Below are 19809 nucleotides of genomic sequence, written 5' to 3'. Positions count from 1 at the left end.
AAGATTCACTCTCTTGTTACTTCCCTATCAGTTTTTGGCTGATGTCAAAGTTGGCATCATTCTCAAGGTTAGTTTGATTCAAGTTGGAAGCAGTTGGGTACACATAAATCATTTGATTTTGACTGAACAGCCGGTTAGTGTTTGGAACAAAATATGCCATTGCACTTAAATGTCCTGGAATGGACTTGCACACATTTTGTAGACTATATTTGCACTAATGTTACTGCCAATCTGAGGTTACACAAAAAATTTGCAAAATAAGTACCTCCTTGCATTATGAAAGCATTAGTATTATCTGACCTGTGCGTATTAATTGTCCCATTGGAAACAAGTTGATGCCATTAATGTGATCTGTCTGCTGACGTGGAAATGAGGAAGGAGGAAGAAACCAGGGATTTGGGGGCAAGAAGGTGGTGAAATTTAACTTAATGGTGGGGGAGGGTGCGAAGGATGCATTATCTGAGCTTTGGGCTGGCCATGAATGAGCCAAGGGAATGAGAAATACGATCACAAAGAAGAGGCAAGTGTACATCCAGTTGCGAATTTATTGGTGGATAGTGGAATGAGCTGGAATGAACCTGTATCTCTGATCCCAGCTCACGCTTTAGGTAGCTTTGTAAGGAAATGTACAACAGGTACTGCTTTATTAAATATAAAAGCAATGTCTCCTTAAATGACATTAAAACTCTATTAATTTGGCACACAGTAAGAATAAACTGGGAAATTACAGGCTAGTGAGCCTGACGCCAGCCACAAGTAGATTTCTGGAAGGGACTCTAAGGAACAGGACACATGTATGAGTATATGCTAGTAAGCACTAGGGTCTTTTTCATATGTATAAGTATTTGAATAGACAAGGACTGAGTTGTGCTTTGTGTGCAGTAGGTCATGTCTAACCAATCTTATAGAGTTCTTTTTAAGGAGGTTACCAAGCAGGTTGATGAAGGAAAGCCAGTAGATGCTGTCCACATGGACTTTAGCAAGGCTTTTGACAAAGTACTGCATGTGAGACTGGCTCAGAGATTAAGTTGCTTGGCATTCATAATGAGATAGTCAATTACATTCAACATTGGCTTAGGTGAAGAAGCCAAAGAGTGGTAGTCGATGATTGTCTCTCTTACAGAAAACCTGTGACGAGTGGTTTGCTGTGGGGATCAGTGCTGAGTCTGTGCTAATTATCTATGCTAATTATTTAGATGATTAATATGATCAACGGTATCAGCAATCTATGGATGGCACCAATATTGGGGATGTAGTGGGAAACTATCAAAACTTGCAATATGATCTTGACCAGTTAAGAAAATGGGCTGAAAAATGGAACATGGGATTTAATGCAGATGAGTGTGAGGTGTTGGGCATATCAGGATAGGACTTGTGCAGTGAATGGTAAGGCTTTGAGTTTGTAGTAGAACAAGGCAACCTGGGAATACAGGTCAGTAATTCCTTTAAAATTGTGTCACAGGTAGACAGAATCATAAAGAGAGATTTTAGCACATGGATCTTCATAAATCACAGCTTTGAGTGCAGGAGTTGAGATGTTATGTTGATGTTGTGTATGACATTGGGGAGGCCAAATGAAGTGGAGTTCTATGCAGTTCTGGTCACCTATCTACAGTAAAGATCTCAATAAGCTTAAACAAATACAGAGAAAATTTAGAAGGTTGTTGCTGGGAATCAGCATATAGCAGGGGGATTAAAAATCTGGCTGAGTAGTGCCACACCCTCTCACTTAATGCCATCAGGACCAAGGAGATGATGGTTGTCTTCAGGAGAAGGAAACCAGACATCCATGAGCCATTCCTCATCAGGGGATCAGAGTTGGAGAGGGTGAGCAACTTTAAATTCTTCAGTGTTATCAATTCAGAGATCTGTTCTGGGTCCAGCACGCAAGTACCATTATGAAGAAAGCATGGCAGTGCCTGTACTTTCTTAGGAGCTTCTGAAGATTCAGCATGTCTTATAGAACTATGACAAATGTCTGTATATGGATGGTGAAGAGTACTTTGACTGGTTGCATTGCAGGCTTGTGTGGAAACAGCAATGCCCTTGAACAGAGAATCTTACAAGAAGTACATATACTTCAGTCTATCATGGGTAAAACCTTCTCCACAACTGAACACATCTACAAGGTGCGCTGTTGTGGGAAAGCAGCATCCATCATCAAGGATCACCCACCATCTGGGCCACACTCTCTTCTAAATGTGGATTCGGTCCAGTGCTTCACAGGTAAAACACTTTCAGCCATTGAGCACATCTACATGAAACATTGCCGTAGAAAAGCAGCATCCATCATCAAAGATCCTCACCACCCAGGCCATGCTCTTTTCTCACTGCTGCCATCAGGTAGAAGGTACAAGTGCCTCAGGACTTGCATCACCATGTTCAAAAAGAGTTACTACCACTCAGTCATCAGGCTCTTGAACAAAAGAAGTGGAGATAACTGCATTCATTCTATTTCTCACCAATGGTCTCACTTCAAGGACTTTATCTTGGTAATTCATGCTCATTATTTATTGGTATTTATTCATACTGCATTTGCACAGTTTGTTGTCCATTGATCCTGTTTACAATTACTGTTCCATAGATTTGCTAAGTATGCCCACAGAAAGATAATCTTAGGGTTGTATGTGGTGACATGTATGTACTCTGATAATAAATTTTACTTTGGACTGCTGCTATCAGGAAGGTGGTACTGGAGCTTTGGGACCCACCACTAGGTTCCTGAACAGTTATTAACCCTCAGCCACCTGGCTTTTGAACCAGAGAGGATAGCTTCACCCAGCTTCACTTCCCCCTTCTCTGAACAGTTCCCACAACCTCTGAACTTATTTTCAAAAACTTTGCTTGCTTATTTATTAATTACTTTCTGTTTTGTATTTGCAAAGTTTGTTGTCTTTTGAACATTGGTTGTTCAGTATTGAGTGCAGTATTCCATTATTCATTTGTGTTTCTTATATTTACTGCGATTGCCAGCAAAAAAATGACATCTTGGTTGTATATGGTGACAAATATATTATGTACATTGATAATAAATTTACTTTGAGGACGTTCATCAAAAAGGGAGTTTGAGTAGGTCAGGAATTTATTCACTGAAGCGTGGGATAATGATGGGAGATCTTATAGAGATGGATAAAGTTATGGGGGGTATAGAAATTGTGAATGCGTGCAGGCTTTGTCTTTCAGGTTGGGTGAGACTAGAAGTAGAGGTCATAGCTTTAGGGTGATGGGTGAAATATTGAAGGGAAATCTGAGAGGGTACTTACACATTCAAAGGGTGTTGTGATTATGGAATGAGCTGCCAGCTGAAGTGGTACAATTGTAACATTGATGAGAAGTTTGCATAAGTGCCTGGATGGGAAGAGAATGGAGAACTATGGTCCAGGTGCAGGTAGATAGGACTAGGCAGATCATGAATGACTAGATGGGTCAAAGGAGCTGTTCCTTTGCTGAAGTACTCTATAATTGGATTTCAGCAGTGTAGTCCAGTAGCTTTTATGGAATGTTATTCAATATTAATACTCTAACTCACTTTAAGTCACTTTTTTGGATGTTGAATTGCAGAATTGCAGAACCTCACAAGTTTAATGGGAGTGTTGGAAGTAGGCGACTGTGGGTTTTGAAGGAGACTGAAACCAGGTGAGTTTCAAAGGACCATGGAAAACAGAAATGAGCTAGGGACCTAGAGAACCAGACAAAAAAGTGGGAGCCAGAACAGTGGAATGTGAAAGGGAGAGCAGGAAAACATCACTTGATGTGCCAAATGCTAAACATTTGGGACTTTCATTGGAAAAGTGGCCTATCAACACTTTACTCTTTGTAGTTTTACTACTTGCATGATAAGTATTCCTTATTAAGTTGTTATCAATATTGGATGTAAATTCCTTGATCCAAGTTCAGTCATTAAGCAAACAAGAAATGCTGCTCATGTTGGTGACATCACAAAATAAAGCAGGAAGATGACATCAACGTAAAGATGAATAACAGCATGAAGCCCCTGGTCTAATATCTCAGCTCCTGTCAGCATTGTGTGTATACCCACACCTCATGAGCCACGGCATTTCAAGAAGAGAGCTCATGAGCACCTTCATGAAGGCATCAAGGGATAGACATTAAATTCTGGCTCAACCTTTGAAGCTCGCATCCCTTGAATAGTTGGGATTTCATTGGGACAATCTATAAAAATGATGAACTGTGCTGTATCTATTAAAACCAAAAAATGGGTGCAAAATATTTTCTCTTATCCATTTTTAAGTATTAAATCTTGTTTTCTTTCACCACACTTCTGCAGGTTGAGAACTGTTGCAATAATTTGATTGTCTGTTGGTTAGCCTCCTACAAACTGTTAAGATGTCCAGTAATTACTTGCAGCTACTTAGTCATGGCAATGCTGCCTTCACTCACTGCTGAAGGATCTTCTTATCTTATGTGCCTGCTCTTGTAATCCATCATTTGTCAACATATCAAAGAAACAGATCTCTACAATAGGCTGCTGTAAGCACTGCCAGATTCACTCTTCATCACCTTTCATAAAAAACAGAATGTAATATAATTGAAGTAGTAGCATCAAGGAGAGATTAGAGTGAGAATATTCCCATGTCTCACTGCACTTTCAGCATAACTCTGAAACATTATTACATTGAAGTTTTTTTTTGGATTTGTTGATTTTCTTTGTCATTCTTAGCTCTTTGCTACAGTATATCTATGGTACCTGATCTTACATCCACCAAGTCCTATTTTTGTCTCTCAGTGCACTTGTGACCTTCATAGACTCCTGGTTGAGTGACATCGATTACCCCCCCCCCCCACCTCTCCAGTTTTGGCACTTTACTTGTATCGGACTTTAATATTTTCACCATTTAATCGTAAAACCCTCAAAACACTAGAATTTACTCCTTAAACTTCCCTGCCTCTCCATCTCTTCCTTTGTTTAAAACAGTCTTTTAAATCTTCCATTTTCACCTAACTTTTGATTAGCTCCCATAAAATCTACTTAAGTGGTTAAAATGCCAAGCTTTCTTTAGTGTTTCTGGAAAGCAGCATGGGACATATTATTATCGCGATACAGGCTGTAACAGTTGTTTTGAACTCACTGTAGTTTTATTTGAGGAATTATTCCAGTTTCATAATAAACAGATCCCGTATTTAAGACTGATATCTGAGGCATTTTTAAATCAGTTATGATCAATACATGGATTGGATTTCTGAATGATTAGCTAAGAATTACAAAGAAAATCAACAAATCAAAAAAACTTCAATGTTTCATAGTGGAAGTCCTGAAATGTTTTGAGAAAAGTACAGGAATTTTGCTACCACAATATCCTTCTGTATATCAGTGCTCCTGAGAGTCCAGAAAGGAAAATCTGTAAATTCTTAAAGAACTTGAAGAATAAATGGATGCTGTACTTTGGCCTTTGAAGATCATAAATAAAAGATTACTTTCCAACCAGTATGTTTATGGTAAAGACTCTCAGTTAAATTCTTTGTCAATGCAAGTTCTGAGGATAAAATAGCCCTTACATATTGTACTATTTCCCACTGCATTCAGAAAGGTCAGAAATATTGAACGAGGGATATGAAATTAACATTCTTCTAGGACAGGTGAATTGATTGACATTCTTCATTTCCTGATCGGTGAGCAAAGGATTTTGTTCTCTTTCCATCAACAGTATTTTGATTCTAAGTGCTAAGAATGTTGGATCAATGTACATATAATGCTCTGTAGCATCAGCTTAAGTATTGGCATGAGTTTGCATGTAGTTATATTCCAATGCAGCTGTCCATAATTCATATTGATCCTTTTGTGATCTGTGCACCACAACATTGATGCAGAATGCAGAAAGAATGCCAGGTAACTCTGGATACTTATCTTAAAACATTTTATCTAGATTATTTATTTTCTCTATAGCTTATACAAATGGTTGAACATCACATTTCTTGAAGAGCATTAATCACAGGAGTGTAATTAGGCCATTTGGCCCATCGAGTCTGCTCCACCATTCCGTCGTGGCTGATTTATGATCCCTCTCAACCCCATTCTCCTACCTTCTTCCCATGACCTTTGGCAACCTTACTAACCAAGAATCTACCAACCTCCATTTTAAATATACCTGATGACTTGGCCTCCACAGCCTCTGTGACAATGAATTCTACAGATTCACAACCCTCTGGATAAAGAAATTCCCTCACACCTCTGTTCTAATGGAATGTCCTTCTATTCAGAAGTTAAAAAAACTTATCTTTGCCACTGCTTAGATTAACATACATACTGAGTTAATTATATACACACATGCCATGTTTTACACTAATACATTGGCAGGAAAGGAATCTTTGAATTCTGATCACCGAAGGCCAAAATATAGCATTCATTTATTCTTAAAGTTCTTTAAGAAGTTGTAAATATTCCTTTCAGTAAATTAATAAGGTCTTAGAGGTCTTTATTTCTCACAGTATTCTGAAAATATAATATATAAACAGCATTGCTTTACACCAGGGAAAGAATAATGTTAAATTTCATATTGTTCACGGGTAGCTAGTTTAAGATATTGCTCCCCCCCCCACCACCTTTTAAATCTACTCCTCATCTGTTTTTTTTCTCCAGTCTTGCCAAAGGGTCTCGGCCCAGAGCGTCAACTGTACTTTTTTCCATAGACACCACCTGGCCTGCTGAGTTCCTCCAGCATTTTGTGTGTGTTGCTCGGATTTCCAGCATCTGCAGATTTTCTCTTGTTTAAAATCTTTTTAGTTTATTGGTGCTCCACATAAATAGGAGCAAAAGCTATTGCAGATATTGAAATGCACAATAAAGTGCACCTTTTCTGTTACAATAAACCGCAGAGCAAACTGTATCACAGGGATTGTGAGGATATTTTAAGAAGTTCCCTTTTGCCAAACCTTTGCTAAAACCCTTCATGGTAGTATAATCCACACAATAAAATCACATAGAATCCATGATGAGTTGGTGAAATGGATCCAAAATCAGCTTGGTCATAGAATATAGTGGTGGAAATGCTTTCCCTAGAGACCGGTAGTGTTCCACAAGCTTGGTGCTGGGACCTCTGTCGTTTGTAGTATTTAATAAAGAATTGAGTATCAATTTTGGGTGGTCTAATTGTTAATTTAGATGAGTTGCAAATTTAGGTAGAGTTATTGCTGATGGATTGTAATCCGGTCAGGTGATACATTCAAATATAAGATAAAAATACCTGGTAAATGCCAGGACTCTCAGAAGCATTGCTATACAAAAAATGTCAGGATGAAAATATTGAAGTAACTGTCATCGGCAATAATGAGCTAACTATGTCCTGAATACATGCACTCTTAGGACTCAAGAATTCTCTTTTAGTTCACTTATGCACAAGGAGAACAGCATGGCCCCTGTTACCCACATGGTTCTGAAGACAGAACAGAAAACTACAATTTTTATACAGAATTGGTTTATCAGTTATGGATAGTGGTTATCATAAATTACATATTTTTGAATTCCTCACGCTCAAGATCAAGGAATTATGGGAAGTTAACCATTCACAATAGAAGTGTTAAAAGACAGTCAAACTTCAAGCGGACAGCTGATAATGTTTTCAAGCTAGTAAAGACAGAGTTAATGCCCTCCTCCCCTTCTTACCCCGTCCCTTATTTATTTCCTCCCTTTTTCTCTTTTTTTTTCTCTCTCTGTCCCTCTCACAATCATTCCTTGCCTGTTCTCCATCTCCCTTGGGTGCTCCCCTCCTCCCTCCCCCTTTCTTCCTCCCTAGGCCTCTCGTCCCATGATCTTTTCCTTTCTCCAGCTGTGTATCCCTTTTGCCAATCACCTTTCCAGCTCTCAGCTTCATCCCACCCCCTATGGTCTTCTCCTATCATTTTGGATTTCCCCCTCCCTTCCCACTCTCATATCTCTTACTATCTTCACTTTCAGTTAGTCCCGACGAAGGGTCTCGGCCCGAAACGTCGACAGTGCTTCTTCGTATAGATGATGCCTGGCCTGCTGCATTCCACCAGCATTTTGTTTGCAGTATTCTACTTTACCAATGTCCAACAGGGTCTTGGAAAATGTTCAAGGCAATCACTTGTTAGTCCCCACATCGCCTCCAATGCCTTCCTGTAGCAGGTGGCAACATGGTTCGCAGTGAGTCCATTGTTGGGCAATTCACTGACAGGGTAGACCTGCAGTACTTGATGTTCTTAAATGCAGTAGTGGCTTGCGATCATAAAAAGGATGTAAAGGAGGAGCAATACACCTTTGATTGGACCTGGAGAGTTTGCTGTGAACATGTGCACCAACGTCTTAACAGATTTGTGTAGTTTAACAAACATTCTATCTGCATAGATTGGAAAATCTGCACTAACTACTGAGATACCCTCTAATATTTTGCTGTGATGGAATAAAACCAGAAATAGCCCTGTTTAGACTGCAGCCACTTTAATAACATCTGCAAACACGAGGAAATCTGCAGATGCTGGAAATTCAAGCAACACATACAAAATGCTGGTGGAACGCAGCAGGCCAGGCAGCATCTATAGGAGGAAGCACTGTTGACGTTTCAGGCCGAGACCCTTTGTCAGGACTAATTGCAAGAAAAGATACCATCTTCACTTTCAGTTAGTCCTGACAAAGGGTCTCGGCCCGAAACGTTGGCAGTGCTTCTTCGTATAGATGCTGCCTGGCCTGCTGCATTCCACCAGCATTTTGTGTGTGTTAATAACATCTGATTGGCTTTAAAATAACCAATAGTGAGATAGGTGTACCGGAGACGGCGAAAAGGCTGAAGTGAAATTAACTGAGAAGGGACTCTTACAGACTGTAAATGCCAGCGTGGAAATGCTGCATTGATAGGCCGGTTTCTTGGCTATCAATTCTATTTAACTGTATTTGCAATGCTTGCACCTGGACTCTGACTCTCTCCTTCCTATCTTTGTAACCACTTCCAGTCTTGCAAATTTTCCTTTGCAAAGTTACCTACTCTCCTGAGACTAGACTCTTAATGCAGGGGTTTCCAACACTTTTTATGCCATAGACCCATACGATTAAGCAAGGGGTCCTGGACCACAGGTTGGGAACCCCTGCTCTAATGTGTTCTTCCACCCCTAACTGTAGCAGTAGCATCCGTACACCGTTCACACTGACAGTTTCAGGGTCTCCTGTTCAATCCTGATTTCAGTGCTTTATGGAGTTTGCATGTTCTTCCTATAACCAAGCGAGTTTCCACAGACTGCTCGAGTTTCCTCCTGTAAATTTCTATAAAATACCCTTTTGTGTGGCAAAGCAGCCAAAGGAATGAAAGAGAAGTGGATGGGCATGTTGGCAGCGGATAGGTTGCAAAGTTGTAAGGTATAAAAGAGGAGAAGAGTCGCTCTGATGGGACTCCCTCACTGCACTTGGCCTAGATCCCTCGGAAAATGGCCTCTTGTGTTTTCATAAGTGAGTGTGAAAAAATGGTCAAAGAAAACCATGAAGCTAGAAAGTTGGATGTAGGTTGCTGAATTATCAGTCTGCATGTGCTATGGGTGGAAAATATGCCTGAAATAATCAAAGGCTATGTACTGAGACTAAAATCTTTTCCAAGCTGAGGTGCCAACCTGATTATCAGAGCAGCTGACTTATGTATCAAAGATGAAATAATTTCTGCATTTTTGGTACTTTAATCCTTAACTACAGGAGCCATAAATACCAGAATTACAGGGAACAGCAATTTATTTCAATAATAGTAGAAAATTGCCTCATCATTACCAGATGTTGCTTCAAGTTTGTAAGCTTATTTTCGGCATTTGGTCTGACCTACCTTTATATTCTGCATAAACTGGAATGCTTGATCATCTCACTGGGAATGACACTGGTTTTCAATGTGTCAAAGAATTTGTTTTAGACTACATTTTCTTAATTATGATTTTAACCTCAAGTGTTCCAAGTGTTTCCTGTTTGGTTTTATTTGACTTTATTCTTTACACCGGTATTCTTCTATTTATAAAAATATTTATGTTGGTTCTTCCCTCTGTTTCTTTCCTCAGGCAGTCAATCTGATCAACCATTCTGGTTAACAACCCTCCCCATCCCCTCTGCCTATGATGCCTGTCACTGCAGTGCACTGTAAACACTTCAAACCTCTTTTTATAATGCTCTTTATGTTGTAAATACATGCTGGTATTTATTTATTTATGCACATTTTATTCCATATCGATCATTTAACCTATACGTTTATTAGCTTTTTGATATATAATTATTTACTTTTGTCATGCCCTGACCAACACACCAGCAAATTCCTAATACATGTAAATGTACAATGTGTATAGCAAGTAAACTTGATCTGTCTCTCTCTGTATGCATCTATCCATCTGTTTATCTATGTATGTATCCATATCTAGCATTTCTGTTTCTACCTATTTGGGCATGAAATGCGAGGGGAAATTATCGCTGCATTGCCTTTGTACTGCCTTTCGTTCTTGTCCATGATCTTGCTCAGCTGCTGTAATAAGTCTCTATAGTCTGCTCAATGATCTCTGTTTGTAAGAATGTAAATTGTGGCACCAGTGGGCACTTCAAGTGAGTATTCTGGCTCTGTGTACCGAAAGGATGGATTACTTCCAGTAATGCAGGGAATGTAGGTCATTAAACATTTGAACTCTGAAGCGTGATCCTTGCAGTATTAGAAGCTGCGTGTGAAAATAATGGAAGAATTGTTAGCAGAGAACATGAAGGTGTAAGGGTGAACGTAGCTCACTCACTTACAGAACAGAAAAGCAAATTTACGAAGTTCATAAAACAGGATGTCTTTCTGTAAACTATGAAACTTCGCCTGCCCATTCAGTTTCAATTCTCTTTGACAGATTATCCATTTATTACGTGTTGTGGATTGGACATTATAACCTCTAACATTATTTTTTATATAAATCTTTATTCTTTATAATTGTTGTTGTTTTTGTTGCATGTCATGCCCTGACCAACACTTCACAGCAAATTCCTAATACCCATAAAAGTGTGTGGTGAATAAAGTTGACCCTTGCTCCAATCAGCAGTCCTACTCTGCAAGCCCATACCATGGAGATCCAGGTGTGAGGATGTGACAGGAGACTGTCGGAGTAGGGGGACTGGAATTACATTCACTGTTCTCCCAATCACCCAAAATGGCTGTGAACTAATCTGTAGACCACTATATTTGAACTTTGAAGTGAAGGTGTGCACATCAGTTTTCCTAGGTGCTCATACTCAACAGACAGGTTCTGAGTGACACATGCAAAATGCTGGAGGAACTCAGCAGGTCAGGGGGCATTTATGGAAATGAATAAACAGTCGACGTTTCGAGCCAAGAAACTTGATCAGGTCTGGAAAGGAAGAGGGAAGAAGTTAGAATAAGAAAGTGGGGAGGGGGGTAGGGTAAAGAGTACTAGCTAGAAGGTGGTAGATGAAGCCAGGTAGGTGGGTGGGGGGGGGTGGTGAAGTAAGAAGCTAGGCCATAGATAAAAAAGGTAAAAGGGTGAGGAAGAAGGAATCCGATAGGAAAGGAGAGTGGACCATGCGAAGGGCACTGGGACGGGTGATAGGCAATTGAGCAGAATACAAGTAGTGGTGTTGGGGGGGGGGGGGGGCCAGAAAGGGAAATTGAAGAAGAGGGAAGGGAGAGAGGAATAGTTACCGAAAGTTGGAGAAAGTAATGTTCATGCCATCTGGATTGAGGCTATCCTCGGAGACCATCATCCATGGACCAGATGAGGTGGAGAGACAGGAAATCAGAAAAGGGTATCAGCACACAGTGCATTACATAAAGAGCACAAATATAAGTTAATGTAAACTTAAATTAACATTTACATATCTTGTGCATGTGCATAATACACAAACAGAATAAACATAACTACACTAGTGCTGGATTGAGAAAGAGGGAGAATGTGGTCTAAGGCAGTATTGTTTTGTAGGGTGGTTCAATAATCTAAAGGCAGTGGGGTAAATGACATTGTTGAAGCTAGGTTATTCCTGCTTCTGTTTCTTGTGTCACTTTCCTAGAGTGCATAGGTGCGCTGTGAGGTTTCTGTGGTGAGTTGGAAAACAGTGATAAAAAAGGTGGAATTATTCAGCAGACCAGGCAGCAATTGTTGAGTCAATCAGATTAATCACCTTTCATTTATTGAGCACTACTGCATAGAAATGTCCCTTCAGCCCATTCCTAACTATTACCCTGCCTAGTCCCATCAACTTGTACTTGGTCCATAGCCCTCCAGACCCCCTGCAGCTCATTTCACACTTCTACCACCATCTGAATGAAGAAATCCCCCCTTGTGCTCCCTTTAAATATTTCACGTTTCACCCTTAACCCATGACCTCTAATTCTCGTTCTAGTCTCACCAAAACTTCAGTGGAAAAAGCCTACTTGCATTTACCCGGTCAAGATTCCTCATAATTTTCTATACCTCTAACAAATGTACTCTCATTTTCCTATGCTGCAGGAAATAAAGTCCCAACCCATCAACCTTTCCCTTTAACTCAAGTCCACAAGTCCTGGCATCATCCTTGTAAATTTTCTTGGGACTCCCTCAATTTTATTGGCATCTTTCCTGTAGGTAGATGACCAGAATTGCATACAATGCAACAAATTAGGCCTCACCTACATCTTACTCAACTTCAAATTAACATTCCAGCTTCTTTACTCAAAACTTTGATTCATGAAGATCAATGTGTCAGAAGTTCTCTATACAACCCTATCTACCTCTGAGTATATCTGTGGGTACATCACGAGTTCCCAAGGTATGGAGGAAATAGATTGTGATGCAGTCACTGTCCCTCCATGTTTGCAAGTCAGCTTAAAATCCAATCAGTATTAAAAGTCTTCTCTTTCCTGCAGTTATAAATGAAAGCATTTCAGGGGTTACTAATCTTGTAAATGGCCTTCTACAATTAACTTGTCAATTGCCAATCATCCTGCAATCAAATTAATACCATAAAAAAGTTAATAACAAAAACCTACTGTTAAAGATATCTATCTTGTGTTTGGAAAGTGTGGATAAATCACTTTACTTGTTCGTTCAGTTATCTGGTCCTGTAAGCTGATAGTCTTGGATATATATTTGATGTTGGAGCAGTGGAGATGTGTACAGTATCTGATCCTGTGGTGTAGTATTTGTCTGTCTGGTTAGTCTGAATGAATGTCAGTCTGTTACAATTCATTGACATGAGACATGATGCTTGCTTCTCTTCTTTATATATTCACCTTTAGAAAGGGCATCTGCAAACTTCTTGATTGTTTGCCCCTCTGGACCTGGAGCTGTTTAACCCAGCCAAGACAGAACCAAATGAGTTATCCTTCCATACATTTGAAATATCTCAGTAATGACAGCCCAACTTCTCCAAGAACATAGGATTTCGGTCGCGCATAAACTAACAGCAGCAATGTTGAGGAGAGTACTCTGCAGACCTAAAAGCAAAGCAAGCTATTGGACAAGATCAATGTGGTCTACAAAATCCAATAAAGGGACTGCAACAAATATTATGTCGGCCAAACTGTGGAAAAACTATCCATGAGGATCTATGAGCATCAACTGGCTGTTAACTGGCATGACTAGCTGTCCCAGGTCTCTACCCATGAAGATTGAGAGGGGCACATATTCAACTGGGTATTGATGAAAGTTGTGTGGCACGTGGCCAAATGGTTAAGGCATTGGATTAGTGATCTGAAGGTTGTGAGTTCGAGCCCCAGCTGAGGTATCGTGTTGTGTCCTTGAGCAAGGCATTTAACCACATACCTCCAGTCCACCCAGCTGAAAATGGGTATCGGCAAAATGCTGGGGGGTAAAATGCTGACATCCTATCCAGGGGGGAGTCTCGTACTTGAGTCGCTTCACACCACGGAAACCAGCATCGGCCTGATGAGGCTATAAGGCTCGGGGCAAACTTTTAACCTTTAAACTTTTATCGATTAAGTCATGGCACATGTAAACATGCAGCATGCAAGAGAATTCCTAGAGGCATGGTTTTTTCACAAACAATTATATAAACAGACATGTTGACCTTGATTCCATTTATAAGCCAATGTGGGCAAAATTCCAGACAGCAGCACACATAGTTCACCACACAACCCATCAGCAACATGACCCCCTCCCTACATCACAACTGAATTTCCATGATGACCAGTCAACTGGTTGATAAGTGTACAAAGGCCAGGCGCTCAGAGGACGCACCACAAGTGACCTCCTCGTATGGTGATGAAACATTTGCAAGTGGATTGCCGAAATTGGAGGGCAACACAACCCAGCCATCAACCACCCAAGCTGCACCTATTCTGAGTCATTTCCACTGTTTAACCCTTTATGTTTAATCATTGTCCTGTAGAAAGGTTTTCAGCTGTCCACCTGCTCACTCATGCATAGTGTGTATGTATAATAGTTACATACCTGACACTTCACTGTATTTCTATCCCACATGGGTAAGGTTTGACTTCCCAAATATACCATTACATATTTCATGGAATTATGCTATACAACAGCAAATCACGTCCAGTGTTAAACATGTCTTCCTTAAGCATGACGGAAAATTAAAATTAAAATTTGTGTGCAGAAGGATTAAGAAAGTAATTAAAGTAATTTAACTGTTCCCAACAATGGGAACCCCTACATCCAAACACTGCTGATACTCATCCTTCTAATTGTCAGGTTGTGACAAAGATGAGTTGTGGGCATCTGTAATTGTAGTCTCTATTATTAAAGCTCAAAGGTTTTGCCAAAGCTAAGATTCTCCTCTGATTTTTGTCATATCAACCTGAGATATAGTTTTTATCTAGTTTAATACTCATTTTGTTCCTTTGCTTTGTAAATGGCAATCTCGCTACTTCTTCAGCTATTAGAGAAATTTAAAGTACAATAAATCAACACATCCATGCTAACCAAGAAAGGAATCTCTGGGCTAATTCAGATTCCTAGATCCTAACCTAGATAATTCTATGCAACAATAAATTCTCTTTTTAAGTCTGAAGTTTTTTGTTTACAGGGATCATAGAGCACAGTACAGGCCCTTCAGCCTATGATGTTGTGCTTACTTGTAAACGTACTCTAAGAAAAATCCAACCCTTTCCTCTTATGCAGATCTCCATTTTTCTATCATCCATGAACCTGCTTAAGAGTTTCCTAAATAAATGACCCTAATATATCTGCCTCTACCACCAACCCTGGTGGGTGTTCCACATACTCTCCACTCTCTGTGCAAAGAACTTACTTCTGACATCTTCCCCCCCCCCCCCTTTATAGGGACAAAAGGAAATCTGTCATTCCAGGGAATTTTCATTTATGCCATTTAGAATTTTGACTCATTTTATTTTCTACCCCTGAAATTCTCTTCTTTCAAAGTAAGAGATCCCAGATTAAAAAAAAAATTGCTTGCAGTTCACTAGCCCCTTCAGAGTTCTCATAAAACGTTGCAAATTGCCATCAGACCCTTCATGTAATATGATGACCAAAGCTATATATGGTACTCCAGTTGTGGCCAAAACTGGTATTTATTTAACTCCAGCATGACCTCCCTGGTTTGATATATTTGTGGTGCTTCAATATTTAGTGGACACTGAACTCTACTCACAGCAAAGGCTAAAGAGCCAGCAAAGATAAACAACATTTGGTGCTATCGTGTTAGTGCAGAAAATCAAAATTTCCATTCTGGTGTTCTTGTTCTCTAAATTAACTAGTGTTTTCTCTATCATTCTGCAAAAGGGAACATGATTCCAAATGCAGACTCTTTGCCTGAATAGAAATAAGGAAGTTAACTTAAGGGCCATGATTTCTGTAGTTCCTCACCCAGCACAGGTTGGACCTGCAGTCTGAATACCCATTCATATTCTGAAAGTTCAGCTCGGGGCCTGTCAGCTAGCATCAACTGAGAAGGAACTTGACACCACCACAATTTGAAATAGCTTTAGAAGTTCTTATTCCCAGTCATATTCTGGTGACCCTGAGGAAAAGCATTTCCCTGGGGAAAAAGGTGTTTCCCCAAGGAAAAACATCCAAGTTGGCCTCAGCCTCACAGTGCAGTATTTGAAATGATCAATTGTCAGGAGAATACTGGCTGCCCCTTTAAAGAATATCCAAACTGAGGAGGGAAGTACTAATACCTAGTTTATTTGTTGAGAGTTGGGTTGGAGTTCATGAAGCAAAGTCCCAAGGAAATGTAAACTATTCTGGAAGGTGTGAGTTATATTCTTGAAGTTTAGGTCCTCTACCTGTTGAGATGGGCAGGAATTGTTACACGAGTGTCGCAGTGGATGAACCCAAGTGCAGAACATGGGCAAAGAGGCAGAGTCGGGAGGCGTTACTGACATAGCGAGCATGGAATCAGTATCCAGGAGCGATGCTAGACTTAGAACTGGCAGTCCTATGAAACAAGGTTACTCACACCGGAGTCGACCCACGAACTGGCAGCTCCTTGTGATCACAGGGTCTTTATCCTGCATTTTCTGATGGAAGCAGGTGTGCGTAGCTAGTGGAATCTGGGAATGATTGGAAACTAAACGAGGGGATTGAGGCCCAATTCCTGAAGTAAATAGCAAGGTGGGGGATTGCCAGAGGGGACCATGACAGGAATGCCACAGGAAATGGATTTCAAGTATTATCGGTGTGTTTTAGTTCTGTGTTTCAGTTACTGTCAGTTAATTTTTAATGCTTTGGAAATTGGCAAGCATTGATTTTAGGCAGAAAAATGTTGACTAGAGTGCCCTTTAAAATGCATTTGGATGATAACCCAGATATAAACCATCACAAAATGTTTATTTCCTTGCTCTATATAGTGGCAAACTGAACAGAATCCCAGGCGATAAAGAACTGGTTATTTCCACAAATGCAGGTTTAGTTTACCATTCAGAAAACAATGAGCTTCCACCCAGTGGCCATTTTATTAGGTACACATCATTAATGCAAATATCTACTCAGCCAATCAGACATGGTCAAGAGGCTCAGTTGCTGTTCAGCCAAAACATCAGAATGTGGAAGAATTGTGATCTAAGTGACTTTGACTGTGATATGATTGTTGGTGCTGGATGGGATGGTTTGAGTATCTCAGAAACTTCTGATCTCCTGGATTTTCACACACAACGGTCTCTGGAATCTACAGGGAATGGTGTGGGAAAAAAAACATTCAGTGAGTGGCAGTTCTGTGGGCAAAAATGCCTTGATAATGAAGGCATTCTGAGGTGAGATTGTTTCAAGCTGCCAGAAAGGTGACAGTAACTGAAATAACCACGCGTTCTGTAGCGATGTGCAGAAGAGCAGCTCCGAAGGCACAATACATTGAACCTGGAAGTGGGTGGGCTACAGCAGCAGAAGACCATAAACATATATCCGGTAGTCACTTCATTATGTAGGGGAGGTACTTAATAAAGTGGCCACCGAGTATATTTCCCCAGCTGAAACATGGAGGTAATATCAACATGTTTTATAGTGCTTCACTTGAGTTCTTCATTTAACCATGTTGTGCAGTTCAAATACACTTCGTTCCTCTGCTCCCTGCAGATTCCGGTCCATGGTTCTTCAGCTCTCATAGGGACATATGGTACAAAAGACCACCGTAACCATACTGGCAAAAAAAAAAAAAAAAAAAAATTGGACTAAATCTGGTGCCTAGGCTTTGGCCTATAGTTCTGAATGCTATGAAGCTGATGTGCTCAACAGGGTTATGTTTTAAATATGATAGGAATCTCTACATCCACCAGAATCCCTCAAAGGACCTTTGCAAAGTGAATATTTTACTTTCAAAATGTATTTGTCAGTTTAATAAAAGAGAAGACTTCTACTATCATCGTAGTAAAGCAGTTTTCTAGAAGCGCCTATTTGACAAATATTACCTGGAATTTTTGCTAAGTTCTCCTGCAATAAAAATATGTAGCTGATTCTCAGGATTTAGGTAGCATTATTAAGACCTCAAAGTAGAATTAAATATTTTAAGGTCTGATCATTATTCTCAAAGTGAATGCAGTTGTTATCACATTCCATGCCCACAAACAATAAACATCAGTGACAAAGATTGCTAGTAAATTAATTTTTTTGAAAGTTAGTATTCATTGGTTAGAGCACTTTACTTTGAGAAAAAATATTTTGGACATTCAAATTCACCAGTTCACGACCTTTGTTTAACATCTCACCTGAAAGGCAGCATAGTAAATCACAAGGTGGTTTTCATTTGCACTCCAATCCATAGTGAAGAAAATAAATGAGTATTAATGGAGTAAAGGATTTTCAGATGCTGTCTACCATTTGTTTTGCCTGTTCATAAATGAAGCTCTGGCACCATACATTTTAGTACACATTGAGAAGATACAAAAGGTATCAGTAGATGTTTACAAAGGAATGTAATTTTCTTTCATAATTCATCATGTGCAATTCTCATGCACCAGTATAGTAATTACCTGCCTCAGTGCACATTTCTAAAGAACTTGTCATTCAAAGCAATCATAATTGTGAAAGTATTCTGTGGAAAGGTAATATGCACTTTGAACTTTTGGCTGATCTGAAAACTCTGAATACCCTCCATCAGGCAAAATACTTTGAATATTGGACATCTGAAGTGAAGATGGAAAATCTGGGAAATACTCAATTGTTCATGGATCATCTGTGGTGAGAGAGAAAGCCAGACAGACAGTATTTATGCTTCCAATAAGTTTCACTGACCTGGATTAAAAATCAAAGAATAAGAGTTCAAGTACCAATTATAATGTGTAAATTTAAATACCTTTTATTGAAATAATCATGAAAGGAATAGTTCTTACCAGAAACATAGCTATTGGACAATCTTAACAACTCAAATGGCATATTAGTTTCTAGTATAGAAGGAAATTTGATTGCCCCAATAATGGCAAAATATTAATGTTGTAGTACTTATAGTAACTCTATTTTTTATTTTTAGCACAGTAACATGTTCCAATTAATGTTTGATTAATATTTTAAATGGGGGAAGTGGCAAGGGGCATGGGATCATCTGCGGTCTTAAAGAATGAATCTGTGAGCTTGGATGATCTTGTCCAGTCCCTTTCTCTAGACCAGGGGTTCCCAACCATTTTTATGCCATGGACCCTACCATTAAACAAGAGGTCTGTGGACCCCAGGTTGGGAACTGTTGCTCTGAACAGTATTCACACAAAGCCTAGTCAACAGACTGCCGTAGTAAGAAAGCTCTAAACCAGCAATGGCTCTGTGGAAATCCACAATGGAAGAAAGTAAAGGTCGTAAATTTTATCCATGGTTTTGCTAAGGAATGAGTTTTGGCAAACCTATTTTTTGGTCTACCTTGTTGCACGTGGAAAGTTCTGCTCTGCAGCACTACCACCCCACAAGTTCCTGAAGTTTCAAAGTCTCTGTGCAGGTGAGTGGGAGGCGTTGTCATCTGAATTCTATACTTCCATCAGAATCCTCTCTGAATCACTTCTTCATGTTGTTAAAGCAACAAAGTATGCGATCAGTAGATTCAATAACGAATGGATCCAGTGCATTAATGGATGTAAACTCATCATATTTCAGGTGAGCTCCTGGGTGACGTGGCTGATCCTGACGGCTGGCTCCATGGAGGAGAAGAGAGAAGTGTTCTCTTACTTGGTCCATGTGGCTAAGTGTTGCTGGAACATGGGTAATTACAACGCTGTGATGGAATTCCTGGCAGGCCTCAGGTATCGTTGATTTATTGCTTTACTGGAAGAAGTTCAAAGTTAAGATTAGAGTGCATTTTTCCATGTTATGTATGAGCTACTTTGATCATAAATTGTTCTCCTGGCACTTAATCAAGAAATGCTTTAGATAAGTTAGGTCATAAAAGCCCTTAGTTCCACAGGATTTGAAAGAAAAATCTAAGAGTTAAAAGTT

General features: G+C 39.7%; 1 protein-coding gene across 1 annotated transcript in view; it reads left to right on the top strand.

The window, feature by feature from the left end:
* plce1 (phospholipase C, epsilon 1) overlaps positions 1-19809 on the top strand; it is a 286649-nt gene that overhangs the window by 174385 nt on the left and 92455 nt on the right. The window contains exon 4 of the mRNA XM_059947571.1: positions 19471-19616. Coding sequence (XP_059803554.1) covers positions 19471-19616 — 146 coding nt within the window. The remainder of the gene's footprint in view (positions 1-19470; positions 19617-19809) is intronic.

This window comes from Hypanus sabinus, chromosome 22 (assembly GCF_030144855.1).
Source record: "Hypanus sabinus isolate sHypSab1 chromosome 22, sHypSab1.hap1, whole genome shotgun sequence".
Lineage (NCBI taxonomy): Eukaryota > Metazoa > Chordata > Chondrichthyes > Myliobatiformes > Dasyatidae > Hypanus > Hypanus sabinus.
The sequence above is the reverse complement of the archived record's forward strand: the minus strand, read 5'-3'. Positions and strand labels throughout refer to the sequence as shown.